Source organism: Protopterus annectens, chromosome 6.part0 (genome assembly GCF_019279795.1).
Source record: "Protopterus annectens isolate FY-2018-M chromosome 6.part0, PAN1.0, whole genome shotgun sequence".
In the NCBI taxonomy this organism is placed as follows: Eukaryota; Metazoa; Chordata; order Ceratodontiformes; family Protopteridae; genus Protopterus; species Protopterus annectens.
In genome coordinates this window covers 1,411,880,643-1,411,893,035 of record NC_056737.1, presented here as the reverse complement: position 1 = coordinate 1,411,893,035, position 12,393 = coordinate 1,411,880,643, and the positions used below count along the sequence as shown (strand labels likewise).

Here is a 12,393-nt window from a genome sequence, read left to right as displayed (position 1 = left end):
GGAGGTGAGCTTTGTGTCCTGTGGTTTGTGCTGTATTGTGGTAGAGTGCGTCTTGACCAGCTAGTCCGGTCTTGGCTGGAGAGTGCAAAGCTTCCAATTTGGTGATATAAGTGCATATCTCACAAGTCTGAGTGTTGGGAGGTAAGAGAAGAGGGTTGTCTGTGTACATGAGGCAGTTGCTAGACTGCCTCAAAATGCCCAAGTGCACCAGGTTTATAGGAAAAAACACAGCAAACTGCCCTTTAGTCATGCCAAGGAGGGGTGGTTATAACTACTAAGTACTGGAGCTCTTTCCATGAAGAATGACTAGTTCTGATGACACTGAGGTGTGCTACAGTAATGGCTACAAAAGCCTGTTTAAGTGTAAAGCAGTTAGGGTATTTGAAGTGCAAGAGAGAAAGAACTAGCAAGATCTAAGGGAAAAACTGAAGAATGGACTTTCTGGAACCAGTACCTCAGCTCGGCGCTGCTGCACGCATCTTAAACGAGCACAAACCCACACAAACGCGGTCTATTAAACCAGAAAGTTGAAAGGGATGGAAAAACTTCCCAAACGGCCAATAAACTACAATTTCTTCTCCAGAAGCAACTCCTCTTGTGGTAGGCTACCTAGTGCTCATCACTCCCACTGATAAGCTAAAAGGCTTCCCTCAAACACAAAGGCTTGGGGGGTTCAGAAGATTACAAACCGTGCTGGATACAGCAAATCTGTATCTGGACTAGATTAGTTACAGGAAAGGCAGGAAACGAGCTTAGAACTTTTTATACAGAAAAGCAACTAAAACGGCACTAAAAGCAAATCAAATGCAGTGCAAGCCAGCACACTTGTGTATAGCAATATTAAAGCAAATAGTCTAAATGCAATTTAATTGAAAAATCACTAAAAACAAGTTAAGAAAGCAGCAAATTGGGAAAAAAATCAAGACGGAATCACTTAGAGTAGAAAACATGCCAGGAAGTATATAAATTCAGTCAAGCAAATATTAAGACAGTGCAGAACTCTGAACAGTTAAAAAGTGCCAACAAATATACTAGACTGTTATATTTCCAGATTGAGGTTCTGCAAGGATACTGCTTCTTAAACAGACAACTTAGAAGTGGGGATTTGGGAATTTTTTTTTTTCCCCTTAAGAACCCAGTTGTAGACTCGGGGCCCTTGGTTACTGCTGAAGGAAGTAGACTAAATCCAGGGCCGAGTAAGTTTCACCCTGTGACTGAAATCAAGCTGTTAAGACTGCTTTGGGGCAAAATTTGTACACCTCAGCAGACCCAGCCTTCAAGGCCCTGAATGTTCAGGTCCACTTCCTGAAGAATCCATAACATATCGGGCTACACCAAGACGGGGAATTTCAAGATTAAATGCAGAAGGCAAATATGATTGGATAACCCAAGTTTTTGCATTTGGGGAAAATGCTGTAAAATGTGGTTATGGTGCTAAATACGCAGCATCCAGGGTTACTGCAGCATGGTAAGTCATCAGGAGACAACTTTGGCTTGAAGGCCCTATCCCTGCAAAGAGAATATGAAGACTGAACTTACAATGTGTTTAAAAGCTTGGTTGTTAAAGGGGAAAATGTGGAGTCTAACATGTTTTAACCCTCCTGTTCTCGTATACAAGAAAAGCTATCCCTCAAAACAAGGCTCTTGTGACTGTAGACAGGAAGAAAGCAAATGGTCAAAACTTTTAAGGGCACAAACAAAAAGTAAATGTCAGCAGGAAGACAGGAGGAAGTCTGGAAGCTCATCAACCTGTCCCTCCCCCAGCAGGAAGTAGCTGTGCCAAGCCTTATATTTCTCTTTTGTGAGCTGGCTGGAGCTGTGGCTTTGTCTGGTGCTGTAACGCACTATTGCTCTGAAACCCTCTGGCTGTTAGTCACCAGAATAGGTCAAAAATTGGATGAGAGGCCACAAACTGTCCTGATGGCTCTGTTCTGACCTAAGTAGTACTAGTTTTTCCAGCTTATTCAGGTAAGTGTGTGTGTGTGTGTGTGTGTGTGTGTGTGTGTGTGTGTGTGTGTGTGTGTGGGGGGGGGGGGACACATTACTGACTCATCATATCTTTTTCTGAACCTAGGCCAGTGGGGATCCTGATGTATCTCAACTTTCTCATGCTCAGACTACCAGCTTGGAAATAGGGTTCTGCCACAACTGTTTTCTGAAGACTTTGTCTGAGCACTTGGTAAAAATCATAAAGAGAACTAGAAGGCAAAGTTAAATGAAAATATCTAATTGAATGGAAGATTCTCCCTTTGTTACCAAGAGGAAATAGCACCTCCATCAAGTAACTCAGAATTTCTGTACCTGGGAAGAGTACTGATCAGTTCTGATTTTAGTATGTCTGTCTTTGGATGGTCTTGGGATTCTCCTAATTAGTCTGTGCTGCTCTATGCCTCTGTGAAAATTCATCTTACTATTTCAGCATTCCCACATGCTGACTAAACACTGGCATTCAGACCCTTGATGAAGCAGGTATTGATGGATGTGCCTCACCAGAGTCCTTGTAAGAGTCTACTATCTTGGGACCTCAGTTTTACATTCTTAAAATGACCACTTTTTGAAACCAAGTTCTGCATGTCTGAAAAAAGGTTTGTTTTCTTCATTTAGATCACTATTGCAGTAGTCCTTACTATTGGGACTTGCAGCTAAGTGTCCTTGTATGTCCTTGACTTCCAGAACTCATGATCTTTCCCTTTTGGTGTACGCCCATCCTCTGGCACAGCTGGACCCAACAGCATAAAATGGGTGCCTGCCTGCACAACTTTCTACTGCAGTCTGCAAGTGTGCATATCTTATCTGACTTCAGTTGAGAACAACCTGCTCTTTTCCTCATGGTCTGCTGGCTTTGAAGCCTGGGAAATGGGTAAATAGTCCACTGGGGAGCCTACTTATTTCCCTTTCTTGTAGTTGGGTACTTGAGTCATTGTTTTACTTTCACTGACTATAGCCAAATGAATGGGTCCAAAAGAGTAGGTGTGGCTGTGATAGACAAATTTCATATAATCACCACTACCTGTGCGTTTGATTGGGTTCAGACCATGATATTCACAACTGTGACATCTGCCAACGTTTCACTCCAAAAACACTCTGCAGTAAATTGTGTTCCCTGCACAGCTACATTAAGTAGAAGAGATTCTGTTATAGGTTGTTCTGCCATGATGGTCACTGCTGGGTCTTCCTAAAGGGTCACTGCAAACCACTATTCAGTGTTTCTAAAAGGTGTTACCACTCGGGAGATCCTATGAGATGCTTTGGTCCTTGATTCATATCTTTTCTAGACCCTATATTATTGCTGTGATATCTATGACTAAGGCTGGAGTTGCATCTGCTGTTTTGAAAGATGTTGCCCAGTTCTAATCTAGGCACTGAGCTAATTGTCCACATTTGTTGAAAAAGGCTTTTGGAAACTTCCCTAGATGTCATAACTACAACAGGAACTTCTAAAGAACATGTATGATTCTGTAGGCAACTTACTGACATTTTAGATGTTACTGTGGACAAGGTATTTGGGACCATTAGGGACTAAGATGGATACCTATATATCCTTTTCATTTGTGTACCTTGCTCCTTTCTCTGCTCAAGATCCCTAAAGAGGACTTCATAATTCTCTTGTCACGGGCAGCTCCCCTGGAGTGAGCCAGGCCAGTAGACCCTGACAGAAGTATGACTATGCGTGGCAGAAGCTGACGTGCATAGCTATGCCCTGCTTGTGTGGGTGAATGTCATTGTGCTACCTGTATACCATGTATGTGGAGATGACTGAGGTAAGGTGATGTCAGCCTTGTCGTGGAGGATGTGTTCTCTACTCAGCTAAGTCAGACACTAGACTCTGCCAGCAGTGAAGATTGCCCTGGACAAGAACATTTTTACCTTTTCATTAGGTGAGTTCCACTAACCCTGTGATGTCTCTTCATGGGGAGATTTGAAGTAATAATCATACTGATTGGGGGAGAGTTGGACTGGACACCCAGGGACTTTCAGTAGTGCCATATCTTTTACATCCAGTTGAGTTGCCAACACCTCTGGCAGTAAAAGTTATTGTAATGTCTCAGTTGAGATTGTACACTCTGGAGGCAGTACCTCATAATGCTGCACTACAGTGTCACTGATGGAAAATGAATCCAGTCACTTGGTGTGGGATTAGAACAGCACTGCCTTCTTTTCTTCCAGCATCAAAGACTAGTGCATGGCCTATTGAGTCTGCAATTGTATTGCAACAGTGACCACACTCAACCCAAACATCTGCAATTACAGTATGTTGCCTGCACAGTTGTAGTTTGTGAAAAATGTTTTCCTTCTCCTGAACATTTAGAACAGTGCTGTGTAAGTGGAAGGGTGGGTATGAGTTAGTGACTCCTAATTGCTATGCACCTGTACTGAATGTGTGCCAGTGTTTAAGAGATGAGGATTTAAGTCAGGAGAACAATGGTGTTTTTAACGTGGTAGCTTGTGTCTCATGCCTTTCACCTACCCAGCAGTGCCTAAATCTTCAGCTGTAAGAAAGAGTACATTTTTCAGAAAGTATATTTGTAAAAGGTATAATAGAAATCTTTATTTACTGCAGCTACTGTAGCGGTTTACTATAAAGACTCTACACCAGAAAAGTAGTTTTCTAGCCTCAGCTGTTGTCCATATGCTAGGTCCCGCTACCTCACTCCAGTTGCCACAAAAAGGATGAGTGTGGGATCTGGGTACTGAGACAGCCTAATAAACAAGTAGCTAAAACATTTCTTTGGTCCACCCTCTCACCATTATACAGACTGTGCAAGTATAGTTCGTATGCATGTGCTGTGTCACATGCACTGCAGGCATAGCTTTATTCTCACTTTTGTCCACCTCTTGAGTCCTCCGCTTCCATTAGAGGCTGTAGTTGGGCAGTAAATGCCACCCCTTGCGTAATAGGCAAACCACCATTAAGATGCTAATCCTCAGGTGATCTTGCCACATTTCATAATTTTGGAATGCTATTTTGCTCTTTTGGAGAAAAAAAAGCAATGTGTGCCAGCAGACACATCTGAGGTATTTCCTGTATACACTTAAAACACGGAATGAATGAAACAAATATATAAAACACTAAAGGAACTGAAGAATGAGAGATTCTGCTAGTAAAGTAGTATGTATAATTTGTTTATTACACTATCCAACTACCATAACAAATCAAGTGCTTAGTGATGCATGCAGAAAGATGGCATAGGTCAATATATTGACCTGTTAAACTTATTCAAGTAAGTAATATTTTATTGTACTGAAAAACATATACATTGTTGAATAAGGATCTGTGTACTTTAAGTACAACCCAAACAGTTGCATGGTGCTAAGTGCGTATGCAGTATATCCTTTGTATTTTTTGTTTTTAATCTCCTTTGTCTTGGTCAAGAAAACTTTAAATGTGAAGTTGTTAAATCTCGCCGTTTATTCTCACTGGTGGGTTATTGGCTCCGACATGGCCTATAGCAAAGCTCAAGGTTTGCCAGCAGCTCAAGACCAAGCCCCTTATCCCATGATGCACTGCTGGAATTACCTGTGATCTAGTTTGCCGCCGCACAGATCTCGGTGTTTCAGATAGCTCGGACCTCGGTGTTCCAGATGGATTCTTCTATTTGCAAGTTTAAAAAACTTTTTTCTTCATAAATATGGACTTAATTTTAGATTAGTGCCCTGTGTTGGCTTCTGTTTTTATATAGTGTTGGGCCTAAGAGTTGGCCTTGTATTTAACCTTAGGTGTACTTTGGTAGATAATTCTAAGTGTGTTGTTTAATTCTTTAAAATTGTTTAATCTGATATAGAAATGTCTGATGAGAAAAAGAAGCCTCATCCAAAATCTGGCTTCAAGAAATGTCCGGATTGTGGACAAAACGGTCACTGACTGGCATGTTCAATGTGTTTATTGTCTGGGGGATAAACACCTCCAAGACTCTTGCAGTATGTCACTCCTCCTCCAGGGTACTTTTGGAGAGAAGGAGAAAATTAGTACACAGGGGTTTATTTCAGCACCCTTTCTCCGAAGCGCTGGATGACCAGGATGGTGCTAGTAGATCCTCAAAATCTTCCAAATCCTCAGGTGACTCGAAAGCATCCAAAAAGACTAAAAAAATGGAGGGTGTAGGGTCATTGGTTCCACTGTCCTCTGAACCCTGTGTCCCTTCTGTTCGGAGCCAGCTTACAGTTTTGGAGCCGGTCTCTGAGATTCCCTCCTCTCCTCTGCTCCAATCAGGACCTTCGGTGCACTCCTCTAAGTCTTCTGTCAGCTTCTCAGATATGGATATGGACCGGCTAATGCAGAAGCTTCTACGGGCAGTAGGCCTTGCTAAATTGTTGTTGGCTCCGACGCCTTTGTCAGAGCCAAAGACCATTAACCCGGACTTGACAACTGCTCCTCTGAGCCGTACTGGACTTTCGGAGCAGAAGGAGCCCGACCTGATAGTTGAGCCTGTGGAGCCGAGACCTGCACCGGTGTTATCGGTTCCATCTACTCTGATGTCCTCTGCACTGACCGGGGACTCTAGGAGCCAACACTCTCCTGTCTGGTCCGGGGAGGATAGTCTGACCAATTTGTCAGTGCCGAGACTTCTTCTCGGGGCTTCGGCTCGAATGAGCTCTGCTCCTACCTCAGGCTCTGACCCCATGGCCTCTGTGCGGGAGGATCGGACGGTCCCTTCTGAGCAGTCTACTCCTTGTCGGAGCCATGGTGCATTCGATGCCATGGGGAGAGTCCTGTCTCTAAAGACATCAGCATCAGGTCTGGCTTCCTCCTCCCCTGCCTGTGTCTGCTCCTGCTTCTACTGGTCCACCCAAGCGTAGAGACCCTGAGCCTCAAGTAGCCCCACAGGGTGTGCCCTGCTCTTCTGAGACCTCCCCAGATCCCTCCACTGAGGAGGTACCCAGGAAGAGACTGTGCAAGAGGAGGCACTTGGACTCCCCACAGGAGTCTTTGACATCTGACACTGACTTGGATAAGTCAGAAGGGTCCCTCGATCCCCCTCTGAGGATATATCCTTTGTGGAGATATTGGAGATCCTTAATCAGAGGGGCAGTTGGCAGTCCAAAAGCCCAACTGAAGATGAGTCAGTGCTCTTGAAGGCTTTTGGGTCTCAACCTTCCACTTCTTGGGTGTCTCTGCCATATGATGAGCTCATGGAGCTGATCTCTCCTAAGGCGTGGGAGTCTCCAGAGGCCATGGAACCTGTCCCTTGGAAGCCAAATAAGTTCATCTCTGCCCCAGTGGACAAAGCATTTTTGACTAAGGGAGTGCTTGTTGATGCTATGGTGATGGCTGCAGCCACCAAAAAGGAAACGTCTGAGACATCCTCATCTATCCATTCTCCTAAGAGATTCTAGGATCATGGATAGATGAGAAGCGCATGTTTAGTTCAGCGACTTTTTCCCTTCGATCACTGAACTATTTAACCCATTTTACAAGACTACAAAGAGATCTGAAAGAGCTAGGAGATGCTCTCCAGGGTATGGTAGCTGCAGGGGTTGCCGACAAAGTTAACACACAGCTCGCTACCCTAAACTGTATTGTGAACTCGTCCATGTTCCTCATATCTTATGCAGCTGATGGTTCGAGTAGAGCCACTAGTTCAGGCATTGCTCTGCGTAGAGAAGCCTGGATGCGTTTCTGTTCCTTTGCGGAGTCTTTCAAGTCTTCCTTTATCAAAACCCCATTTGTTGGCTCATCCCTGTTTGGGCCCAAAGTAAAGGAAACTCTAACAAGGTGTGAGCAGGAAGGGCAAGACTCTATCTGCCATTGGGAGTCCATTTTTCTACCTCTACTCGGCCCTATCCCAAGGGTCCTAATGGCAGAAAAATGTGGTTCCGAAAAGCACAGGGAGCCTTTCAGGGCACATGTGGAGAAACCCCCCTCTAGAGGCAGAGGGGGTTATAATGGAAGACTCCGCCTGCATGGCAGTGGGGGGTCCACAACAGCAGGGTGACAGAAGCCATTTCTCTGGTCAGCCCTACCAGTGCTCCTGAAAGGAGACCTGGCTGTCCGGCTCTGGAGGCAGTCGGGGGTCGCTTATCTTTGTACCCAGAAGCCTGGCTAAACAATAACGTCAGATACCTGGGTACAAAGCATCATTTCCAGAGGTCATTTCATACCGTTCTCTTCCCCTCCCACTCCTGCAAACAGAATCCCGGATGTTCCACCCAGACTCAGGGAACAAGCAACCATAGAGGTCCGCAAGTTGCTAGAAAAGAGTCATCTAGCCAGTCCCAGCAGACCTAGTTGGATTCGGAACTTACTCAAGATTCTTTTTGGTTCCAAAGAAAACAGGGGACTGGAGACCTATCTTGGACCTCAGCAGACACGACCAATTTGTAAAAAAAAAAAGTTCTGAATGGTCATGCTTCAGGCCATTCTTCCCTTTCTAGGGAAAGGTGATTGGATGTGCTCCATCAGTCTCAAGGACGCGTACTACCACATAGATGGGCAGACGCTCCAGAGATCACCTGCGTTTCCAGCTGGGAGCCGATCACTACCAGTTCCCAGCCAACATGAGGGCTTTGAATTGCCAGTTTCACTTGTTAAATACCAAAATTATCTCCTTTCTCAATTGAAGTCTATTCTAACAGACAACACAACTGTCATGTGGTACACATCAACAAACAAGGGGAACACATTCTTATCCTCTATGCAGGCTTTTGAGCCCTGCCCTTTGGTCTCACTACAGCCCCCAGAGTGTTCACCAAATGCATAGCAGTGGTCGTGGCTTACCTGAGGCGTCTAGGATTCCAGGTGTTTCCATATCTAGACAATTGGCTCCTCACTGCTACCACCAGGCACCAATTGAATCTGGCAATACAATCTACTCTGACACTCTGCCACCATTTAGGTATTACAGTTAACTTCGCAAAGTCTGCCTTGTCGCCATCGCAGCATACCGTCTTTATAGGAGCAGAGTTAGATACCTCAACCACCATTCTACGTCTTCCAGTCGAAAGGGTCTCACTTCGCCAACACGTTAACTCATTGGTGTCAAACAGAGCTACAGCCGCAGAGGTCTTGAAGGTACTAGGTTTGATGGCGGCAGCAGTTCTAGCCATTCCACTCGCAAGGATGCATATGCAAATTCTTCAATGGCTTCTGTTCGCTCAATGGTCTTACCAGAAGTTACCAGTGAACCATATGATTCTCATCACAAATTCTTGCAAGAGAGACCTTCGGTGGTGGTTGACGTCTCTTCATGTCACAATAGAAAGACCCTTTGTCCCCCCTCCCCCGTAGCCACTGTGACCACGGACGCTTCCCTGATAGGGTGTGGGGGGGGCATTTTCAGGGAAAGACTGCCCAAGGCACATGGATGGATCAAGAGTCACATCTGCATATCAATGCTCTGGAGCTGAGAGCAGTATTTCTGGCGTTGCAGTACTTCCAGGAGTCTCTTCCTCTAGGGACTATTGCAATTCAGACATATCAGTGGTCTGGCACTTGAACAAACAGGGCAGAACCAAGTCTTACCCCCTTTGTTGAGAAGCTCTCAGGGTTTGGCAATGGGCTGTGTCATCCCCAGCATTTTCTGTTAGCAACGGACATCCCGGAGAAATCCAACGTGATGGCTGACAAGCTGAGCAGGGCGATCCTGTTGCCTCGTGAGTTGTCTCAACGAACACGTTGCGGACATTATTTTCCGCAAATGGGGCCAGCTTTGCTGCGACTTTGCCAGTCACATCAGTACCAAATGCAGAAGCTACTTTGCCCTGATACCACCTCTTACACGATTGGCCTCCAGGTCTCCTATATGCATTCCCACCTATTCCATTGATACTCAGGTTTTTACAGAAAGCAAAATCACTGGGAAGGACTGTTCTTCTCATAGCCCCCCATTGGCCTCGACAGATTTGGTTCCCTTTCCTTCACCATCTGCTGGAGGATCCATGGATCCTGGACCTAGTTTCAGACCTCCTGACACACCCGTCAGGGGACCTCCATCCTTCATTGCAGTCTCTAAACTTGACTGCTTGGCTGATCCACTTCCCCAAATAGCAAGGCTTCATTCACTCAGATGACACGAGACAAATTCTATTGTCCTGTCATAAGCCATCCACCAGAAAACTATATCTGAGTAAGTGGAAAAGGTTCTCAGTTTGGGCCAGTATACAAAAAATTGACCCTTTCCGAGCTCCTCTCTCGTCCATTTTAGAGTTTTTGACAGATTTTTAAGGAAGGAGCAGCAGCTGCCTCAGTTCGGGTTCAGTTAGCCACCATATCAAATTTCCACCTTGGATTCGATGGATTAAATGTTATGGCCCATAAGTTATCTAAGGTTTTTCTTAAAGGTGTTTTTCACACGAGACCTCCTGTCAAAATCCCTTATTCTCCCTGGAATTTGAATTTTATGCTGTCTCAAGTAATTCTTCCCCCCCTTTGATCCAGCATCATCTTGTGATCTCAAATTTTTGTCCTGGAAAACTATTTTTCTAGTGGCCATTACTTCTGCTCGCAGAGTGTCAGAACTTCAAGCATTATCTATCAGACCTCCTTACATGATTTTCCATGCTGATAGAGTATCTCTCAGAACAAAACCCTCCTTTTTACCTAATGTCTGTTCCGAGTCCAATATCAATCTGGTCAATGAGTTGCCAGTCTTTTTTCCCAACCATTCCAACAAATTGCAATACATGCTGCACAAACTTGATGTACACAGACAGCTCAGATTTTATCTTGATAGAACTAAGGATATTAAAAAATCAGATCAACTCTTCGTATCCTTTTCGGAGGCCAGAAAAGGTAGAGAAGTGGCTAAGACAACCCTTTCAGAATGGTTATCGGATTGTATCTCATTTGTTCATGCAAATGCTAACATACCTTTGCCATACAAAGCAAAGGCTCATTCAACCAGAGCCATTTCTACGTCTTCTGCTTTTCAAGCTAAATTGCCCCTTGACAACATTTGTGCTGCAGCCACTTGGTCTAAGCCTCATACCTTTATCACTCATTACAAAGTAGATAAGGCTTCCAGGGACAGGTGGTCTTTTGGTTCCACGGTCCTGAAAAATGTACTCCTGTGAGCCACCCACACCCAGGATTGCGGGTGCTAGGGGCGCTACTCATCAGTGAGAATAAATGGCGAGATTTAACAACTTCACATAAGTTATGTACTCACCATAACGTTCCATGTGAGTTCTCTCGCCTTTATTCTCACATCTCTCCCTCCATCCCCCTCCTGGCTGACAGTTGACCTAGAGACTAGTATCATCCTGGTTGTTCAATACTTCTTCCTTCTTGGGGGAGTGCTCTCCTTACAGGGGTATATATACACACAGCAAACAAGATCTGAGGTAATTCCAGCAGTGCATCAATGGGATAAGGGGCTCGGTCTCGAGCTACTGGCAAACCTTGAGCTTTGCTATAGGCTGTGTCGGAGCCGAGGATCAGCTCCGAACCCCTCAGTGAGAATAAAGGCGAGATAAACAACTCACATGGAACATTATGGTGAGTACATAACTTCTTTATAGATGAGATCTTTCAACACATTTGCACAGCATTGTTATTTTGTTGGTGTATGTTAGATTACATAGAAAACAGGGTCCTGGTATTTGGCTTGTGTACAAAAACTTTTGTAATATTTAGATGCATGTTTGTGCATAAGAACAATGTTTCAAACTGATCTGGTTTCATTTGCACTTTAGGATCACATTCTGATCGAACTGACTGAGGGTGGACTGAAAGGATCCAGTGATGGCGAAAAGGTTACTGAAGACCAGTTCTTGGTAGTGAATCCCAATTATGTACTGGACGATTAATGTTCCAAATGGAGATTGAATTAATACATGGAAGTGTTTTAAAATGGACCGTGTACAGTGAATTTTTAATTTCACCTACTTTGGATTTCAATATTGGACACTGGTGAAATTTGTGTATATAGACCAGAGAACTGAACTGCAGTATGACATTTGACTTTAATGCCAATATGCATCTTTCTTGATTTTTATCATGGAAACATTTTATTAACTGAACTTTACAATATTTGTGGCAGTTTTAATGGCTAAACAAAGACATTTTAAGTTTATTTTATGTTCCATTTGTTTCAGTGTTGCAAAGTTGGAAAAAAATGGATCAGATTGCTGTTGTAGATTTAAATTTGCTTTCATTTTGGCCAAAGCATTTTAATATACAGTGTATGATAATTTTTATGGAAATTGTAAACAGAAATGAAAGGGTTTTTATTGTATAGTACTTTTGCTTTATTGATCATTGCAAATTTATTAATACAGTACACACTAAGCTAAAGTGTCATTTTGAGGCAGTCTCAGCCAGTAGGTCTGGAGTTTTCACATTCTTTCCATCAAATGGAAACCAGCTGAGGTAATTTACGGCTTACATGGCTTCATTAGATGTGCCTGCTGTCTGTGGTCTTGCAGCATTTGCAGAGGGTAGCTTGGGTACTTCAT

The 12,393-nt window shown here is 44.0% G+C and overlaps 1 protein-coding gene across 1 annotated transcript in view; it reads left to right on the top strand.

The window, feature by feature from the left end:
• The window catches only part of MCM6 (minichromosome maintenance complex component 6), a gene marked incomplete in the record, with an annotated part of 261,103 nt that extends 248,930 nt beyond the window's left edge, over positions 1 to 12,173 (top strand). Inside the window, 1 exon segment of the mRNA XM_044074961.1 lies at positions 11,632 to 12,173. Within this exon segment, the coding sequence (XP_043930896.1) occupies positions 11,632 to 11,745 (114 nt within the window).
• Between the last annotated feature and the right edge of the window lie 220 nt (positions 12,174 to 12,393).